Source organism: Neomonachus schauinslandi, chromosome 14 (genome assembly GCF_002201575.2).
Source record: "Neomonachus schauinslandi chromosome 14, ASM220157v2, whole genome shotgun sequence".
In the NCBI taxonomy this organism is placed as follows: Eukaryota; Metazoa; Chordata; class Mammalia; order Carnivora; family Phocidae; genus Neomonachus; species Neomonachus schauinslandi.
The window spans coordinates 78,691,799-78,713,350 of NC_058416.1; the positions used below are offsets into that span (position 1 = coordinate 78,691,799).

The following is a 21,552-nucleotide window of genomic DNA, read 5'->3' on the forward strand; positions in this document are numbered from 1 at the left end:
TGCCTAGAGAAACGTTGACCTATTTGCTGCCTCAGTGGACCCCACTCAGGCTTTTTCTCGTTAGAACCTCATCACAGTTTTGCCTAGAGGAACCTGGCACTCAGCAAGGCAGACGGAGGTCCCCTTCGTGTGGGAAGGGCAGAACTGCGATTCAGGCTCAGGTTGGCTTTACTCAGAAACCCAGGCTTCTCACCACTTCTGGAACCACATCTGACCTTTTCCTGGTGCCTGGTGTTGTTCAGAGTTACCATGCTAATACACGGAGCTCCTCCCGGCCACGTTTGATGGGGAGCTTCGTCCTGTGCAGTCAGCTGCGTCCACCCCACCCCTCCCTTTCCTCTGGGTGGAACGGAGCATCTGGAGAACCAAATTCATTAAGGGCTGTGTGCTGAGGACACACAAGGGACAAGGAGCAGAGGGCTTGGTGTGAGAGCTTTGGGACAGGCCATGTTGGGTTTCAAAACTCCTTTAACCATCATGGTGTCCTGGCTAGGCTTGCCTCTTTCTAAAGACCTCAAAACAAGGATTCAAGGGCAAGTGGTTTATTTGCAAGGTGATCCAGGCCACACCATCAGGGGAGGAGGGGAGCAGGACAGGAAAGGGAAGGCAGCCAGTACTGGGTGTCTCGTAGGGCAAGTAAGGGTTCTGGGCAGCTAAGGTCCAGTCCCATGTCTGTGCACCTCTGAGTTGTCCCACCCAAGGGAGAAGAGACTGGTATAGTCCCCAGCCAGCTCCCACCCATGGGTGTTTCAAAGCACCAGGCATGGCAGCCAGCCCACAATTCAGCAAGAGGAAGGGTCTTAGGGGCTTGAGGGGAAAGCTACTGTACAAACTCGCAACAATAACAACCTACCCTAATAAAAATGAAAGTAGCTGCTATTTCAGGTGATTGTCCTAGGCACCCTGTTCACCTCACGTGATTAGTTTTCTCTGCAACAATGCAACGACAGATACTCTGTTTCTCTATAAAATACAGGTACTGTCTTTGCCCCCATTTTACAGATGAAGAAACTGTAGCTCAGAGTGGGTCAGCGACTTCCCCAGGTTGTCACGGCCAGGAAGAGGTGGTGTCAGGCTTTGAACCCAGATTCCTTCTCCATACACTCCTGACCCCATTTCTCTTTTGGGGGGGAGGGGAGAATGCTGGAATTCTGGAAGATCTAAGCTTCTAGACATCTCTCATTTGGGAAGTAGAATATGTCCTCCTCCTAGGGTGGTTCTGGAGCGCCGGCATGCACTTGCCAAAAACCCACGTTCCCAGCACAGACCAAATCAGAACCTCGGGGTGGAGGAGGGAAGCCTGCGGGGGGCGGCGGGGGGTGGGATCAGATTCGGAAGCAGGTGGTCGATCTTTCCAGTGTGTGCCCCTAGTTTGCTCTTCTATGGGCAGTGAAAGGAAAAGTCTAATTTGAGTGGAATCCTGTGTGTTTCCTGCTGGAAAAACGATTCTTTGTAAGTGGGGCATGGTGTGTCTGCATCGTGCGAAAGCCTCATCTCGATCCCTCTTCCCCGCCCCTCCAGGGTCTGTGTGATTTCAGCGCTAGGCTAATCCTGCCAACTCAATTAGCAGATCCTGGACATGCGGTGCTAGTTCTTGACGTACGAGCCTCCATGCAAAGGGTTAAGTGTCTTAGCATGAAAGATAGTTCTCTGGGCTTTTCTGCATGAGCAGTGGCTGTGGCCCCATCCCCAGGGCTGCCCTTTGAAATGCTTCCTGGAAGGGCAAGCGTTCCATCTCCCACCCTTTGGCCCAGAGATGAAGGAAGGCTTTTCCACAACTGCAGAAGACAGGCAACAAGGGATCCTGGAGAGAAAAACACCAGGGGGAGGCAGGAGATGACCGAGGTCCCGGGAGGCTTTGCCTGCCCCATCCTGGTTCGGGCGGGGTCCAGAGGTTTCGAGAAACTACTTGCCCCCGAATCAGAGTGCTGCCCATGAGGGCGAACAGGCTTCTTCACATCTGCACGTCCCCCTTCCAGCTGGGCTTGTTAGAGAAGACTCGTAGGCGGGAGAGGCAGAAAGGAAAAATTTCTTTCTGGAAGCTTCCAGGGTGGAACCAAGCTGTTTCAAACAGCAATGAGTGCACACACTTCTTGGTTCCATTCTCATTTGGCATCAGCAGATTCCCCAATTCAGGGCTTCCCAAGCATCAGTCTGACCTGTCACAGCTGTCCCGAGCCTCCCGTGGCCTCCCGGTGCCTCCACAATCAAATACAGACTCCTTGCCCCTGTTGCCGGGGCCCTGTCCGCGCCTTCCTCCCCTTCCTCGTGTCTTTATCACTTTGTTCTCTTTACCTCAGCCTCGTCAGCCTTTAACCTCTGACGCCTGACCCCACCAAGCTTGTTCCTGCCCCCACATTTCTGCTCTGGCTTGAAGCTCTTCCCCTCCCACTCCCATATTCTCCATCCCATTTCCCCATGTGATTTTTTTCTCCTTCTCACCACACCTGCAATGATCTGTCCTCTGTTTACGTGTGTTTTATCCCTGCCCATAAACATAGCGGCTTCACCTGCCCTGTCCCGGAGCCCAGTTAAGTGTTTTGCAGAATGATTGAGAGACTAGTTGTATATTCAGCAGAACTTCCCATTGGGGTTTGGATGCAATATCCATGACCTCCATGGGGGCTGGGACCTTCCCTGTAGGTCAGAGAGTCTGTGGGCTTTAGAAAAGAAAAAGACAGGGGTGCCTGGGTGGCTCAATCGGTTAAGCGTCTGCCTTCGGCTCAGATCATGATCCCAGGGTCCTGGGATCGAGCCCTTGCATCGGGCTCCCTGCTCAATGGGGAGTCTGCTTCTCCCCCTCTCTCTCCCCCTCCCCCTGTTTGTGCTCTCTTCTCTCTCTCTCTCTCTCTCAAATAAATAAATAAAATCTTTAAAAAAAGGAAAAAGACACATTTGTGGTCAGGTGGGATTTTTATTATCCTCTGAAGTCCGGCAGCTGTAGGGGGAAGAGCAAGGTGACATCTTAGGCTTATCTCAAAGAAGGACCTTTTGATTTTGCTGGTTACAGATCCCAGGAAGCTTCCCGTTCATTCACTGCCACCCCCAAGATGTAAAGGAAGAAGAGTGGAGGTTTTGGAGGCATCTGCACGCTGGTTAGAGCTGGGCTTGGGGCCTCTGTCTCTTACTGGCTATTTGACCTTCGGCAAGTTATCCGAATTTGCCGAGTCTCAGTTTTTCACTCCGTAAAATGGGGATAACAATAGTTGTTTACTGTTTAGTGTTGTTACAAGGATTATATAAATTGTGTAAAGCCCCGGGGGGGGCATTGCCTGGTACTTCACAAGCACGGCGTAAGTGAAAGCTCTTGTTCTCCTCTGAGTCACAGCGTCTTTGTGACATTCGTGACCGGTAGTACCTCTTACTGTTTTTCAACCAGTAAGACTTAGACTCTCGATGCCTAGAACTGCCACTTCTTTCTGACAATTCCAAATTATGTAAGCCAGCTTGTCCCCGTCTAATTCAGTCACTCGCTCACCACCCTGTCATGATTTGCTCATATTTGTGTGGCAGCCGTACTTTTATTTATTTACTCCTTATGGCTTTAAAGATCAAAGTGTATCCTGTCACCATGAGTGGAAAATCAGCCTCACTTCCATTAATATGAGGCAACAGGAAAAAAAAAAAAGATATTCAGATGGAAAAATACATTTATTAAATTGCCTGTCAATAGTCGCCTTTCCAAATCTGGGACTGCGGTTAGCATGTGGTAGAGAAATGTAAAGACGTGTTAGCTCCAGAAACCTTCTCCCGATGCAAAGTGAAGGCGAATTGGAGACAGGCTAATGATGTTCTTGCGGCGTGATTTGGCACTGTTTCTTGCATCCCTCCTTGCTTCCCCTCTGCACTCCAAGGGGCCCCAGGTCTAACTTTTCCATCTCAGAGAGGAATCCAGTGCCCTACCAGGGCCGCGAGACTGAAGACAAGAAAAATTGGGGAAACGTGCGTAGACATTCCAAAACAATCAACGAGACCGGTGGTTCTCACACCTGAGCACGTATCAGATTCAGGTAGAGGGCTTGTTAAAACAGGTTACTGCATTTCAGCTCTGAGTCTCAGCTTCGTCAGATCTGGGGTGGGGGGGCCCCAGAAGATGCATTCCTGAAAAGTTCCAAGCCCACTGGTGCTGATGCTGCCGGTCCTGGGACTGCACTTTGAGAACCACTGAGCGAGACTAATGGGGGGAGTCAAAGTTGAGTCTATGACTGGACATTCAAATCATTGTTAGAGAGAACTATCAAATCCCTGGAGGGCAAGAAGATTGAGGGCAAATCTAAAGCTCCCACCTCTCGGTATAGAGTTTTGTTTTTTTTTTTTTTAAGATTTTATTTATTTATTTGAGACAGAGAGAATGAGAGACAGTGAGCATGAGAGGGAGGAGGGTCAGAGGGAGAAGCAGACTCCCTGCCGAGCAGGGAGCCTGATGCGGGACTCGATCCCGGGACTCCAGGATCATGACCTGAGCCGAAGGCAGTCGCTTTACCAACTGAGCCACCCAGGCGCCCGGTAGAGAGTTTTTTAATATGAAACCTCTAAGCAGGCTATGGGTGCCTTCTGGCAAGAATGTCAGCTGTTGGAAGTGATGCTGGCTTGCACAAAAATGATAAGGGAACCCAAAGGGATGCGCACAGGGCACCGAAAGCATCTGCCACAGTGTGTATTCTTCCGACTGACATAAACTCTAAAGGAAAAAGACAAAGCCGGGTCACAATTAGTTGGTTTTTTTTTTTTTTTTTAATCCTTTGGAAGCCTGGCAACTCTTTGGGGAAGAGCAAGGTGACATTGTCTCAAAGGAGAACATTTTGACTGTAAACTCTTCATACCTCTAAAACTGAATACCCGTCACCAATCTCATCCTAAACGGAAACCTTGCTTAGCTGTCTCCTGCTGCTTAAGCCTTTAAGAAAAATGAGAGGCCGCCTTTGGCACCACCGATCCAAGTTTTCTGCCAGGAAAGCTCAGTTAATTTGTTTTTCTATCTGTAAAATGGGAATGATAATAATCCGTTGTGTAAGGCTGTTATAAATATCCAATAACATAACATTTCTATTATGTTTAGTACAATGGCTGGCAGATGAGTCTACAAGTAAACACTGGATGGTTATTAGGATTGGGTGATGATGATGATGATGATGATGATGATGATGATGATGATGATGATGATGAAGATAAAAAATACAGACTGTGGCTCAGTCAGTTAAGTGTCCAACTCTTGATTTTGGCTCAGATCATGATCTCAGGGTCATGAGATCAAGCCCTGTGTTGGGCTCAGAGCCTGCTTAAGATTCTCTCTCTCTCTCTCCCTCTCTCTCTGCCCCTCCCCCATCCCCTCACTCTCACACACTCTCACTCTCTCTAAAACAAAAAAGAAAAAAATAGAGACTGAAGGGCAAAAATATCTTTCTTTCTTTCTTTTTTTTTTTTTTTCAAAAATATCTTTCAAAGCATAAAGTCTAAGTGGACACAGTTGGTGAAGGAGTTGCTACCCAACCTGGACCACCCAGGTCTGGCCTTGGAGAGTGAAATGACAACAGACTTTCTCCAGAGTTAATTTCCTAGGTGTCAAGGAAATACTTTAGCTGCCCCATCTCATCTCATATTTTGGTATCCACAGCTTCCAGAGCTTTCTAAACCACCAGGGCATCCCTTCAATCCATCCATCCATCCACCCACCCATCTCTCCATCCTTCTCTCTCTTTCTCTCTCAGATTAAAGTGCCACAACAAATGCACCAAAGAAGCCCCTCCCTGTCATCTCCTGATCATCCACCGAGGAGGTAAGTATTTAACATTTGCTGCCCTAGGGGTAGGCTGGGGTGGGGGCTCCTGCAGACCCTTGGAGATAGCTGTCCCATCCAGGCCATTTCTGGGTACCTCTTAATCCCCTGATACTTGCCTATTTTTTTCCCCTCTGACACTCTTCTTCCTGACATCTGTCTCCTTCATCCATCTCCAGTGCCTGTTGTCCCTCTTCCTTGCCCCTCTGCTGGTCTCTCTGATACTTTAGCCCCCAGATTTGTCTCCCCCTTCCTAAGTCTTTTTCTCTCATTCTTGTCTGCTCTCCTAATTTCCACTCTCCTCTCTTTTCCCCCAATCTCATTGCTTTTCCTTCACACTTAGAAAGAGTGCTGGCTTGAGTGTTCCCCATGATGTGCTCTTTAGACTCAATCATTTGGCCCTGCAGAGGTGGGTGTGGGGAGGGGTCGGGCTTGGGTTTCTGGGTATGGGCCATCTGTGTTCTGTCCCCTGGGGCCCTGGGAGTGTCTGGGCCAAACTGTCCAAGCCGGCTACTCTTGGGAGAGCCACTGCCAGCCTTTTACCTTGGGGAGAAAAAAAAAAGCAAGACCAATTGAGTGCAAAGGAAAGACTGGAAAGAAAGCCTTTGTCTTGCCTGCCAAGGACTCGATAGGAAGAATCTCCTTGGAAAACCTTGCAGGCTAGCTTTCAAAATAGTTCCCCTGACTCTTGTCTCATGGTGTAGTTATCGCTGACTTCTATTATCTGTTTTGCAATTCATTCACCGGGGGACCCTCTAGGTCTGTGTTCTTCAATACAGCAGTTGCTAACCACATCTGACTATTTAAATTTAGATTAATTTAAATGAAATAAAAGTAAAAATTCAATTACTCTGCCACACCAGCCACATTTCAAGGGCTCAGTAGCCACTGGTGGCTACCACACTGGATACTGCAGATAACCAACACTTTCCTCATGGCTGAAAGTTCTGTTGGGTATCACTGGTCCCTACCTTTGCTATTCAAAGTGCAGTCCGTGGATTGGCAACAATGGAATCCCCTGGGAGCGGTGGCATTTGACATGCACAGTTTCTGGCCCCACCCTAGACCTACTGAAGCAGAATCTGCATCTTTCACAGCATCTGTGGGCCGTTCCTCTGCCCCTTCAAGTTAAGAAGCAAGTTTCTAGAGTAGAAGTTGCCATCTCAGGTGCCACTAGGGCCAAGCAAGGATCCGAAATGAGAGAAGGTCATATGAAGCTATGCAAAGTGGAGAGGGGGCCCAGGCACTGTGTAGAGAGGACAGCTGCCCCACCAGTGATGGAGGCAATGTGGACCTGCTCTGCATTTTTCTTGCGGTTCAAAGAAAAGTTGTATTAAGATGCTAGCAACTTACTAAGTTTTAAAATTCTTGCTGGCCAATTCCCTGTCACCCTCCATCTATAGGTTGGATGGAGTCTTGGAGCCAACGTCACAGTATACAACCTGCTGATCTGGGACAGAGTCCCTCCTGGTCCCTGCTGTGTCCTGCCCAGCTCCCCTGGCCTTAGTCAGTGTAGGCTCTGGGGAATCTGCCCAGTTTTAGAATGAACCCAAGGGAAATGTAAAGAAGGAAGCAATGTGCTGCCAAAATCCTGGGATGTGTTCCAAAGCCCAGGGGTGTTGGTTTTTGATGATCTTTGCACTGCTTACCTCCACGAGGAGAGGAAATTGCAAGTAAAGGAAAGGTCTTCAGCCCTTTAGCCCCTTCCCACCCACATCCTTAATTAAGAACCATCTGTTCCTTGCACAACTGTATACACTCAAGGAGGCTATTTTTAAACCTGAATTCTCACAGCTCTTGAGCCCTTGTCTTGGGTCAGTGTCACTGGAGAAATTCCTCTCCGTAGTGGACTCTGCTGGAGCCCAACTCCCATGTGGAGACCAGAACCAGCCTGCTGTATGGCGACCGGCTTTCGGAGGCTGACATCTGAAGAAGGGCTCCCTCCCCCACCCACCTTCATAGCCATGCCCCCTTCGCTCAAAGCTCAAAGGCAGCAGGTGCCTGTACGTTCGAAAGCAATGGATCTTTCCAGAAGTCCGCCAGCTTCTTGCTTCCCCCTCGCCACCTCCCCACCCTTGTTGATAGGAAGTTTAAAATATAGTTGGTTTCCATGGAGATGGCAGCTCAGGCTAAGCAGAGAAATTAAATCCCTGGGTCAGTGCAAAGCTTTAACTTTTCCACCAATGCCCCACACCCTGTGCAATAAAAACAGCTAACAAGTAACTCTGCCAAGCATCAAATTTGAATTTGAGCTTCTCAATTTGCCCCTCCCCATGGTCCCTATAAGTAGTAGTAATAACAGAGGGGTAACCGGAAGAGGAGCTTGGATAGTGTGGTTTGGATCAGGAAGCATTTATTTAGCGTTAGCTATGAGCCCAGCTTTTTGTATGCCTTCAGGGATGATATTGAGGAGAGGTCTGGACATACTAAGCCTTCCTTTCCGGGGTCCCGGTGGCCTTGTTTAGGACACATGTGTTTTGACATGCAACAGGCTGCTCAGGCCTGAGAAATTCCACAAGTAGCAAAGGAGGATCCCAACACAAAAGTTAGATGGGGGCAGGGACAGATGACCATTCTGAGCTTGTCCGTTGATTGCAGACCATAAGGAATCAGGAACCTCTTGTATTTCAAAGGAGGGTCGAGTCTGAAATGAACCCCAGTGTGAAACAATTATGGTATTGAAAACAACCTGATAGCTTCAGTTTTATTATTAAAATTTCTAATTGACAAGTTATTTATTGACACTATAAAAATTTCAGAAACCAGAGAACACCTGATCTTACTACCATGACAGACGACTATCATTTTTGGAGAATTCCCTCTTGCTCCTGGGGGGCGGGCCTTCGGGGTGGGGTCTGAGCTCTGCTTTCCTGGCCTAGCCGTATAAAACCAAAGTGGTACTTAAATTCCCAAATTGCTGTTTTTACCCCTACGGATCCAGCAAGGTTAGTCCGAACAGAGTCCGTCCCATGTGACATCAACAACCCTCTACGAAAGCCACCCCGGTATTCGGACCTGCACATCAGCCAGACGCTCCCCAAAACCAACAAAATCAGCAAGGTGAGGCTGGGGTCCTGCTGGGTCGGGGCATGCTGGGGCCCACCGCTGCCAGGGAGGGGTGGGGGCGGGGCTTGCATGGATGGCTCTGAGAACCGTCACCTCCCAGCCCACCTGGGCTCTCCTCCTTCCGTGTGGTTTGTGTCAAGTAAAGCTTGGGGGGCATCCAGCCATCAGTGGAGAGTCAGTGTGCCAGAAATCTGATTTAGAGAGAGAGCACACAGAAGTGAGAATGAATGAGCCTGTCAAGGAGGGGGCAGTAGGGAGCACAGGAGAGCCTGAGCAGGGTCCTTAGTGGTCCAGACCCCTCCTTTTTGCTCTGTGAGATGTTCCACCATCTGCCAGGATTAACTTCGCAGATGGTTCTGGGCTGACACAGCTGTTGAATCAGACCTCCAAGAGATGGGGGGGGGTGTCTATTTCTGAGCTCCTGCTGGAGACTCGGTGGATGGATACATGGGGGTCTGAGGCTCTGAGCCTCAGCCAGTTTGATTGGCTTCTGGCTGCTCCTCACATAGTGGTCACCAGTGAGGCTCTCTGTGCATCTTTCTCTCCACTGTGGTGTGGAAATTTCCAGTGTGATTTCCACATCCTGTGTTTGGCCTGTTGGTTGGACTGCATCAGAACTATCCCAGGGAGACTTGCAGCCTTACGGTAGGAGGCAAAGGCTGCGTCCTGCACATGCCAACACGTGATTTCTCAAGCTCCCCAGTGCTTTTGTGCATTATGTGGAAAGTGCGTAAAGTGTAGATCAACCCAAGCCCATGGGAAGTCACCACCTGTTCAGGACCCAGAGGAGCATCCAGATGGCTGAGTGACCTCTCACTGGCAAGACTCAGTCTCACTTCTCTGCATCAGCTGGAGAGAGCATTGGTCCCTCCCCAGCCCACCCTCCACACAGCAGCCAGAGTAATTCCTAATGAACATAATTTGAATCCTGTCCCCTTCTGCTTAAAAACCATCCAGTGGCTTTCTACTGCATTTAGAAAACAAATCAGGCTCCTTACTGTAGACCGCAAGGCCATGTGTAATTTGGCCCCTTGCTCCATCTCTGACCTCCCTTTGCATGCCTCCCCACCAAAGCCCATATGTTCTTTCTCGAGCATGCTATCACCCACCGTTTTTACTACTAGCTCTCAGCCATTCACCATCTGGCTCCTTGTGGCATCATATAAGCAGTTGAGAGCTTGGCCTCTGAAGTCAGGCGAACCTTGCTGTCGACCTCGGCTTCCCCCACTTATTAGCTGTGAGACTCTGGACAAACCACTAATCTTTCTCAGCCTCAGTTTTCCTGTATGTGAAATGGGTGTGTTCCAGTCATCTACCGCTGTACAACAAAGCACCTCAAACTTACTGGTGTACCATAGCCTTTTAATGATGCTCGTGGAGTCTGTGGGTCAGGAATTAGGACAGGGTACAGTAGGGATGGTTGGGCTCTGCTCCATGACGTTCAGGGACTCACCTGGGAAAACCCACACAGCTGGGGGCTGGAATCTTCTAGAACAGAAATGGGCAAACTGTGGCTTACAGGCCAAACCAGCCCAGCACCTGCACCCATTTTTGTGAATAGAGTTATATTGGAATGAGCCATACCCATATTGTCTATGGCTGCTTTCACACTACAATCGGGAATTGAGTGCTTCTAACAGAGACCACGTGTCTCACAAAGCCTAAAATATTTACCATTTGGCCATTTCAAGGAAAAGTTTGCCAACCCCTGATCTAGAGCCTTCTTCACTCACCTGTCTGGTGTCTGGACTGGGGTGCATCACAGGCAGGGTTCAGCGGAGACTCAGTGAGAGCATCTACATGTGGACTTGCCTTATGGTTTGAGCTTCCTCATGGTAGCTTCAGGGTAGCGAGTCTCCTACCTGGCAGGTGAGGGCCCAAAGAGCAAGTGTTTTGGCCAACCAGGGATTTTATAAGCTAGCATTATAAAAGGCAGCACACTGTCTTGATTTGTCACTAGCCAAGGGTTGGTATATATATATACACCATACTGATGGAGGCTGTCACGCTCCTGCTCAGATTCAAGGGGAGAGGCATAGATCCCACCTGTCCGTGGGAGGAGTCCAAGGAATTTGAGGCCATGTTTTAAAGTGTCCATGGTGGGGGCGCCTGGGTGGCTCAGTCAGTTAAGCGTCTGCCTTCAGCTCAGGTCATGATCTCAGGGTCCTGGGTCTGGCTTCCTGCTCAGTGGGGAGTCTGCTTCTCTCTCTCCCTCTCCCTCTGCCCTTTCCCCTGCTCATACTCACTTGCTCTCTCTCAAATAAATAAATCAAATCTTTAAAAAATAAAAAATAATGTGTCCATGGTGGCTAGTAAGAGCACCAACCTCAGAGAGTTGTTTTGGGGATGAAATGAAAAATCAACATAAAAGCATTTAGTATGGTTCCTGGCACCTGGTAAACGCCCAGGAAATTCTAGATACTATTATCAGATTCAATCTTGGGCTTCCAATCCAAATGCCAGGAGGGGTCCACATCTCCTTTGTTATTTGCAAACAGTACATATAGGTCTCTAGAAGAAGGGATCCCCATCTCTGGGGGTGCTTCGGGGACTCAAATGGTACAGCTCCTGAGAAGTAACTGTGCATGTCTATAACCCATCCTTTTCTTTGTGACATCTTAGGGGGCGGGTTGCTCAAGATCTTCCCCTCTGGCTTTGCAGGCACCATGAGCCTCTCGATCAGATGGGACAGAAACACAGGTCAGATAGATCAGTGACTGTGACATCGCTCTGCTTGTCTGCCAGCAGGAGAATTTGATAAGAGAAATAAATTAACCTCTATTTAGAAAGCAGCTTTGACTTGAAGGTGGACAGGATCTATCACAGGGCTGGGTTATTTTTTCCTCTCTTTCTCTTCACTGGCTTCACACAGATTCTTTTTGTCAGGCAATGATGTGGTTAGTGCAATAGATTTCTGAGCCAATTTGGTCTGAAGACTTCCTTTTCATTGCTCTGTCTCCTCTCCTGTCTGGCTCAGTCAATCCAGGTTCACAAAAAGCCTAGCTTTTTCTCCCAACAGAAGAGTTAGAGTGTGCATTTTGGAGTCAGAAGGCCTGGGCTTGGAACTTTGTTCCTTCATTGACTGGTCATAGCAAGCTCTCTCTGCCTTAGTTTCCCCCTCCCCCCCCATCCCTGCAAAAGAGGCAGGATGATTGCAGATGTGATTGGGATCATGGAAAGGATTAGATGCAATGATATGTGTAAAGGATTTAGTCCGACACTGGCTACTCAGGGCCTGGAATGGCTTGATGACCAAGAGGACAGAATGAGGAGGAGGAAGAAGAGCAGAAGGAGGAGGAGGAGGAAGAAAGAGGCAGAGGGAGGAAGAGAGGAAGAGAGGAGGAGATGGCAGAGGAGCCAGAAGAGGAGGAGGAGAAATAGCAGCCTCTGCCAGCTCCTTGGGGGACCAGTCTACAACACTTACGCTTCCACATCAAGGCATCAAAACCCCATCTGCAGTGGTGTCCAAGGTTGCAGATCTGCCTGCTTCCATGCTGCTATTTGAAGCAGCTGCATGCCGGCTTGCCCTTTTTAGCTGGTCTTGCACTTGGACCTACAGCAAGACCATGAATCGTTGTTCTGTTCTTCCATCATGACCTTGACTCAGCTACTCTTTGTGGGTCTGCTCCAGGCTGTTACTGTTGACTGGTTTCCTTGTCCTCTACCTTCCTCTCTCCGTGTCATTGCTTCTGCCACCATATAGTTCCTCCTTCTCACAACCTTGGCTTATTTGTTTTCTGGCCTGTTGTGGCTCTTCTGTTCTCTTTGAGCCTCGTCTCCTCTCTGCCTGTGCTGCTAATGTTGTTTGCTCTTCTTCCTGTTGGCCAGCTCAACTTTTCATTCCATGTCATAGTCATGGGCCGCTGCCATCTTGTTCTGACCTGTGGTCCTGCGTTGGGGGTGGGCTCTGGAGGTCACAAGACAAGTCTGGCTGTTTAGGACTGTCTATTCAGCACCATCTATTGGGTTGGAGGGTAGGGACAATTTCCTTAGGAAAAGTCCATGAGAGAGGCAGTTACCATCACCACCATGTCCAGACCAGTGCACAACTGGGTGGAATGGGAACCTGGGAGATGAGCATGCTTCTGTTTGATTCCCAGAGTCAGATGTGAATTTCTTGTGACTTGGCACAATCTTATGTTTCTGCTGCTGGGCTGGAGGTTAAGACCTGGGCCATCAACTCTCTGTATGACTCCAGCAAGTCTCTCCCTACTCTCCAAGTCTCAGTGTCCCCATTTACAGAATAAGAAGGGGTTGGACTGCGAGGTCTCTGAAGGATGTTTCTGCATCTTAACTGTGCTCAGAAAGAGGAATTATGCTACTAGCCCTTCCCGCAATGATTTGGTAGAGTTTGGAATGCAACCTCTAGTTGCTGGTCCCATCGGGCTATAGATCTGGGTCTGACCTGAAGAAGGAATTTCCCCTCCTATTGTGGCAATTCGGCCTGGAATATGGGCAGCATATGCTATGCTCTCTTGGGATGATTCTGTGTATTCACAACAGCCCTGAACTACAAAGATGAGAAAGACCTAATTCCTACTCTCAAGGAGGTAGAGATAATTCCTTTCTCTATAAACACAGTTCTTCCTCCCCTCCCTCCCTTTATCTCTCCTTCCAGTTCTCCTTCGTTTCCATTAATTCACTCATTCATGTAACACTTACTGCTACCTCTTACATTTTTATTCCTGTGCTAAGTTCTGCAGATTCCAAGAGGAATAAGACACAGTCTAGTAGGAGATAAATCTTCTTCCTCCCTCCCTCTCTCCTCTTCATTCCTCCAACCCTCCCTCCCTTCATTTCTTTCTTGTTTTCCTTCATCTTGGTTGCATCATTTCCTTCATTGTTGGTCCTTCCATCCAGTGGAAGGACCATACTGTGCCTGGCATATTTCTAAGTGCTGAGTATAGGGAGCTCCCAGCCTAGAGGATGAGACAAACAAGTAGGCTGAGAAGTGACCAGGTAGAAGCAACAGCTAAAGCCAAGGGAGTAATGCAGAGCTAGCACTAGGAGTGAATGATGTGCTTTACCTGGTGGAGCAGGGGTCAGGGGAACTTCTCAGAGGATGGGAGAGGTGAGCTGTGTCTTCTAGGCAGATATTCCAAGTAGAAATAATAGCATGTCCCAAGCCTTGAAGATGTGAAGTGGCCTGGTTTGTGTTGGGGACTGTGAGCCCCCTCATCCAGCAATAATGCAGCACCCCTTCCTGATGAGGTAGGGTGATTGGAGGCCTGGTGGAGAGTCAGGACTTTTCCCATGACCCATCATTAATGAAGCTATTCCCCTGTCCTTGGTGTCAGTGGATTACATGGGGAGTAGTAATAAGGCATTCCTACTTCTCCCAAAAAGAGTGTATCAGTGGAGGCCTATGAAGGAGCTGAAATTCCCACCCCCACCCAGCAACAATTAGGAACCCTCCTGCCCTCGGGTGCCAACAGAGGCAGAGAGCCTAGGCATCTGCCCCTACCCAGCAATAACAAGACAGCACACGCCCTCTTCCCTGCTAGGGCGGTGTCATAGGAAGCCAGCTAAAGCCAAAGGCTTCAGTAAGACCCAGAGTCTCACAACCTAATACCCAGGTGTCCAGGCTTCAGTGAAAAATTACTTGTCACACCGAGAGCTAGAAAGATCTCAAACTGAATGAAATAAGACAATCAATAGATGAGACGAGTGAGATTTTGGAATTATCTGTGACAAAGATTGTTAGAGCAGTTATCATAAAAATATTTCAATAAGTGATTATGAACAATCTTGAAACAAATGAAAAAATAGGAAATTGCTGCAAAGAAGTAGAAAGTCTCAGCAAATAAGTAGAAGATATAAAGGAGAACCATATGAAAAATTTAGAACATATAACCAAGAAATACAGTAATTAACATTAAAAACTCAGTGGAGAGACTCAGTGACAGAATGGAGGGCAGAGGGAAAGAATATGTGAGCTTGAAGATAGAGCAGTAGAAATTAGACAGTGGATTAAAAAAATGAGTAGAGCCTCGGGGACCCTTGGGACAATAATAAAAGGTATAGCATTGGTGTCACCAGAGTCCTGGAAGGAGAGGACAAAGAGGTCAGGGCTGAAAAAGTTCTCTAAGAAATAATGGGCACAAACTTCTCAAAATGGGCAAAAGACATAAACCCTTGTTCCATAAATCCTTTTTCTGATTCGGAAGCTAATACACATACTATATTCATGGATTGGAAGATGCAACATAGTTAAGATGTCAGTTCTCCTCAAAATTGATTCCCAATTCCTACCAAAATCCCAGCAAGATTTTTTATAAATAAAGACAAGATTATTCAAAAAGTTATATGAAAAATCAAAGGAACTTGAATAGCTAAAAACAATTTTGGAAAAGAATGAAGTGGGAGGAATCATTTTGTCTGATTTCAAAGCTTATTATATAGTTAACAGTAATCGAGACCAAAGAGGATATACAGATGGCAATTAAACACATGAAAAGATGTTCAATATCATTAGCCATTAGGAAAATGCAAATTAAAACCACAATGAAATATCATGACACTCCTATCAAAATGGCTAAAATAAAACATTGTGATAACACCAAACACTGGCTAGGATGCAGAGAAAATCAATCACTCATACATTATTGGTATAAAATGATGTAGCCACTCCAAAGAACAATATTTGCATTTTCTTTAAAAATTAAACATGCAATTACCATGCTGTCCAGAAGTTGCACTTCTGGGTATTTATCCCAGAGAAATAAACACTTTTGTTTGTATAAAACCTGTACATGAATGTTAAGAGCAGCTTTATCCACAGTAGCCATGGAGGGGAAACAACCTAGCTGTCCTTCAATGAGTGAATGATCAAACACATTGTGATACATCCATGTCATAGAATACTGCTCAGCGATCAAAAGGAACAAACTATTGATACACGCAACAGCTTGGATGAATCTCCAGAGACTTCTTATGGGTGAAAAAAAGAAGCCAATCCAGAAAGGTTACATCATAAAGTATGATGATTCAATTTATATAGCATTATTGAAATGACAAAATTAGAGAAATGGAGAATAGATTAGTGGTGTCTAGGGTTCAAGATGGGAGGGAGAGAGGTGAGGAGAGAGAGGCAAGTGGGGATAGCTATAAAAGGGCGATGTGAGGGATCCCCGTGGTGGTGGAAATGTTCTGTATCGTCGCTGTATCCACTCAATGTCTGCGTTGTGATATTGTGCTGTAATCTTGCAAGATGTAATCATCAGAGAAAACTGGGTAAGGATGCACAAGATCTCTGTTACTTCTTAAAACTGCATGTGAGGGGCGCCTGGGTGGCTCAGTCGTTAAGTGTCTGCCTTCGGCTCGGGTCGTGATCTCAGGGTCCTGGGATCGAGCCCCGCATTGGCCTCCCTGCTCAGCGGGGAGCCTGCTTCTCCCTCTCCTACTCCCTCTGCTTGTGTTCCCTCTCTCGCTGTGTTTCTCTCTGTCAAATAAATAAAATCTTGGGGCACCTGGGTGGCTCAGTCGGTTAAGCATCTGCCTTCGGCTCAGGTCATGATTCTGGGGTCCTGGGATCGAGCCCCGCGTCGGGCTCCCCGCTCTGCAGGGAGCCTGCTTCTCCCTCTCTCACTCCCCCTGCTTGTGTTCCTTCTCTCACTGTCTCTCTCTCTCTGTCAAATAAATAAATAAAATATTTTTTTAAAAAAATCTTAAAAAAAATTCTAAAAAAATAAAAACTGCATGTGAATCTGCAGAAATCTCAGATAAAAAGTTTAATTGCGAATTGTGTCGCCAACGTAATTGCTACCATTTACTGACAACCAAGTGCCTCGGCCCAATCCCAGGGGTGTAGGTGCCTACGCAACCTCATCTGAACTTCACAGCAGACCCAGCAGGTGGGTGTTCTTAGCTCACGTGAGGGACGAGGAGAGACTGAAGCTCACAGAAGTGAAGTCGCTTTCTTGGAGGCAGTGGGAGCGAGTGCATTCTGGGAGGGTGACATGCACAGCACGGACACCCATTGGGCAGCCAGATGGAGAATGTCCATTTCCCATTCCCCCTGGCCCCCCTATTCTGGTTGGTTTTGTTACGCTGACTCTGCAGTTTGGCAGGTAAACATACCTGTTGTCAAATAACCGGCTCCCACAAAACCATCCTCAGGCACCCACAGCCAGTCAGTGATGGACCTCTAAGTAATGCAGGGACCAAGTGACAGCATCCTGTGAGTGGACAGATTAAGCTGTCCCTGAGAACACTTAGCTCTGCTGGCATTGGGAGGCAGGAATCCCTTCTATAGGACGTTGAGGTTGGCTGGTATTATTCTCATTTCACAATGGGCAAAACTGAGGACCAGAGAGGTTAAGAGCATTTGGTCCCGGACGTAGGGGGAAGGGGTGGCTGTGGGATCTGCGTCTGGGTTTGCCTGACCCGGGCTTCTGCTGGGATCAGTGTCCTGGGGCTGCCATAACTACACAAACTGGAGAGCTAGAACAACAGATATTTTTCCTCTCCCCGTTCTGGAGGCCAGGCATCTGAAATCAAGGTGTTAGTGGGGTTGGTTCCTTTTGGGGGCTCTGAGAGGGAATCTGTTCCATGCCTCTCTCCTAATGTCTGGTGGCTCTGGCCATCCTAATCGTTGCTTGGCTTTGAGACGTGGCAGTCCGATCTCTACCTCTGTCTTCACATGGCCTTTCCCTCTGTGCATGTCTCTCATTTTCCATTTCTTATAAGGACACTTGATACTGGATTTAGGGCGCACCTTAATCCAGAATGATCTCCTCTGGAGATCTTCAATTACATCCGCAAAGACCTTTTTCCAAAGAAGTTCACATTCTGAGTTTCCCAAGGGGCAGGTCTACTGGGGGACACTCTTCAAGCCACGACACTGTTCCTGATTCTGATAGTGTACATGTGGATTCTGGCCTCATGTTTGCTTAGAGCAGGTTCGGGGTCCAGGAGAGGCAGTGGCGCCTCCAAATGAGATGTGAGGGAAAAAGCTGTAGGCTCGCTTTCGCACTCTCTCTGGGGCTGTCAGGCTGTTGATTCTTTAATAAACACTCAGGAGGAAAGGTGTTAGGAATGGAAAGAGCACTCTGGGCACCTTGGCGTGGGACTTTCCAAAATCAAAAAGCACAGGGAGCGTGGCTGTCACCTACGTGGCTTTCATTACGTGGTAACCTTTCGCTCTGGAGTCCAGACAGCGGGCGGGAAATTGATGCCAGAAACTGTTCCTTCCACAGCTGGATGCAAACCAGCTGGTGGGCGGGGATGATGAAGCAGGTGGGACGTGGGAAGGGTCTGGTGGCTGAGGGCAGGGGAGGCCAAGAATGCTGGCATGGGGTTCCTTCCTGCTTGCTCACTCTCACTGCTGTATCTCTGCTTCTCTGCCTCCCCCTGGCCCCTCCCCCGTTTTCTTTCTGCAGGACCACATCCCTGTCCCTTACCAGCCAGACTCTAGCAGCAATCCCTCATCCACAACGTCCTCCACGCCCTCCTCGCCAGCACCCCCCCTCCCTCCCAGCGACACCCCAAGTGCAGAGGTACCTGGCAGGTTGAAGTTCTTCTGCTGCCTCGTGCACTGAGGGGAAGGGTGCAGGGGAGAAGGCGGCGTGGCGCTGGGAGGCGGGGTTGGGCTCAAACCAGAGCCGTGTCCGGGTCAGTCCGTGCTTAAAGGCAATGGGTTGAAGGCATGTGGTTGAGTCTTCCTATAGGCAGGGCAATCACCACATTATTACCTTATTTGATCTTTAGGGTGGCCATGAAGTAAGTCTTCTCGGCTCCATTTTACAGATGAGGACACTGAGGCTCAGAGAGGTAAAGGGCCTTTTGGTCTCCCTTCCAAGTACTAACCAGGCCCGACCCTACTTAGCTTCCGAGATCAGACGAGATCAGGCGCGCTCAGGGTGGTATGGCCATAGACTAAGGGCCTTTTGGTCAACAGCAACCCAGTGTCTGCAACTAAGTATCAGTCATGGGGGGGAGGGCATCTACTCGAGCTGGCAGTTGTCTCATAAGCTAAATAGCTTGGAATTGGCATCAGGATCCTGGGGCCGCAGCTGAGCAGGGCTGCATTTGGATGGAGTCTTACTCCAGGTATCAGGATAGGGCTTGGAATGAACAGCTGGAGTCCTGGATTCAGTATCCATTTCTGCCCTGTGCCTGCCGTGTGACCTGTAACCTCAATTTCCCCACCCCTGAAAGGATACAGATGGATAAGAGGATCCAGAAGGTTCTCCCAGCTCACAAATTCCAGGGGACCTGGCTGCTGACCTGAGACCATGCACCGGGCTATGAGATGCTGGAGAAGCCACTCATGAGATGTTTGGTTTCTTGGCCTCCTTTGTCATTAGACTTAAGAAAGAGATCCCTCTCTGCTCAGGAGGACCAGATCTAAGAGTGTTCCCACCTCTTCTGAGGTCCAGCCCAGCTCACTTCCTCTTCTAGGGCCCTAAGGACTTCCTAGCTTGGCCATATTTGCAGGAAGGAGGCTGGAGGGATGAGGTCTGGCTTGGCCAGTGGGAACCACAATCTAGATGTGTGTTATTCAATATGGTGCCCACTAGCCACATGTGGCTATTTAAATTTAAATGAATTAAAATTAAATATAATTAACATTTTAATTCCTTGGCCACATTAGCCACATTTTGATTACTCAGTAGCCACTTGGGGCTGGTGGCTGCCATATTGGCCAGTGCAGAGTATAGAACATTTTTATCATCATAGGAAGTTCCACTGGACAGTGCTGATCTAGGGGCTGATCTCCACCTGAGCCAGTGAGCTTCATGCAGGGGAGGAAATCCAGGTTCTCAGCTACGGGTCACACTTCCAAGCCTAATCAGCCACGAGTGAGTGGCGGGTAGGCAAATGGGGGTCCACTCCCACACCTAAGCAGCACCCAGATACAACTACTGATTTAAGGACAAGCTGTCACCTGCCCACACTGTTTTGATCAGGGCTATGTCCATAGGAATAGGGCACATTTTGAAGTCTTGGCGATATGGGGATTTTTTTGTGTGTGAAGTTCAAGCCTGAGGCAGTCTTGTCTCTGTCCAGTGGGAAGGCCACTCGCTTGGCAGCCACCAAAGACCATAATGTGAGTCAGCACCTGGAATCATCTCAGCATGTGCTTCCCCGAGTCAATTAGGCCAAAATTGCCCTCTATGCCCACAGGCTGGGGGCTCCCACTGTCACCTCTGGGTTGTCCATTTCCATTTCCCTGGAACAGGGTGAATGGAAGAAAGACCCTTTGACGCTTCATGAAGCCCCCAAATCTGGGAAGAAGTGGGGGTTTGGGTGCTTTCTTAGAGTTGCTCCACCTGCCCCCCCCCTTGGACACTGACTTCGGGTACTGTCCCCGAAACTGTTTGCTGCTTGCTGCTTGCTTAACGGCCAGGGGCTGAGAAAGGACCTGAAGAGGTCCTTTAGGGTCCTGAGGCTCAGAGAGGTAAAGGGTCTTTCGGTCTCCCTTCCAAGTACTAACCAGGCCCGACCCTGCTTAGCTTCCAAGATCAGACGAGATTGGGCACGTTCAGGATGGTATGGCTGTAGACTAAGGCAGAACCGTGTGTCAGAGTGCCATAACTCTTTCTGTCCCTCAAAGACTCTGCTGGCATCTTTAGACAAGACACCTGGCTAACCAGGGCTGATCGCTGGTCTCCCTGAGCTTCTTCATTCCTTCGGTCGGGTCCCCGAGGCAGGGTCCTTGCTGATTTGCTGCTTGCCTGCCAGAGGATCTGCACCTACTCCGGAGCATCTCATGACAGTGATATTTGGGGAGTGGGCTGCAAGGTCCTCTGAGCTCTGGAGCTGGGCTGCTTGGGTTCAAATGCTACCTCTACTACTTAATACCTGCATCATGCTGAGCAAATCAGTTACCGCTCTGTGCCTCTGTTTCCTCCTCTGTAAAATGGGGATAATAATAGTATCTGCTTCATAGAATCATTGAAGGACTAAACCTCGTCATAGATGTACAGAGCTGAGCAGAGTGCCTGTCTCATTGAAGATCTTAACAAATGCTGGGGCGCCTGGGTGGCTCAGTTGGTTGAGCGTCCGACTCCTGATGTCGGCTCAGGTTGTGATCTCAGGATCGTGAGATCAAGCCGCACATTGAGCTTCACGCTGGGTGTGGAGCCTGCTTGAGAGTCTCTCTCTCTCTCTCCCTCTTCCCCTCCCCTGCTCTCTCTCTAAAAAAAAAAAAAAGAAGACAAAACAAAAAAACTACCACGGCTACCATTTTTGGCATTTCTCACCATCACTGCTAATTCATATGGGCCCTAATCAGAATTCTGGAAATAAAGAGGAAATCCTCATATGCCCGGGTGTTAGGAGTAGGAATTGAATTCAACCTTCTGAAAAGGTAATTTTGCATTGTCTATCAAAGTTTTATATGTACATTCCTTGGACCAGCAATATCACTTCTAAGACTTTATATACAGGTATGCTTGCATAGGGCACAGGGATCTATATGTAAGGATTCCATTGCAATAGTGGAGAATCTGGACTCAACCCAAGAGGGGAATGGTTGATACACTGTAATATATCTGCATAACCAAAGATTCAGGGGCCCTTAAAAAGAATGGGGTGGCTTCTTATAGATATCCTGACATGAAAGAGATCCACAATGCAGATTAAGTGGGAAAATAAGTGATTTGCAAAGCAGTTGGTATAATAACATCCTCTGTATTCTTTTTTTTTTTTTTAAAGACTTTATTTATTTATTTGAGAGAGAGAAAGCACAAGGGGGGGGGGTCAGA

The 21,552-nt window shown here is 48.3% G+C and overlaps 1 protein-coding gene across 1 annotated transcript in view; it reads left to right on the top strand.

Moving 5' to 3' along the window:
• The window catches only part of KSR2 (kinase suppressor of ras 2), a 400,684-nt gene that overhangs the window by 312,172 nt on the left and 66,960 nt on the right, over positions 1-21,552 (top strand). Inside the window, exons 8-10 of the mRNA XM_044921136.1 lie at positions 5,709-5,774; positions 8,710-8,836; positions 18,223-18,331. Of these exons, the coding sequence (XP_044777071.1) occupies positions 5,709-5,774; positions 8,710-8,836; positions 18,223-18,331 (302 nt within the window). The remainder of the gene's footprint in view (positions 1-5,708; positions 5,775-8,709; positions 8,837-18,222; positions 18,332-21,552) is intronic.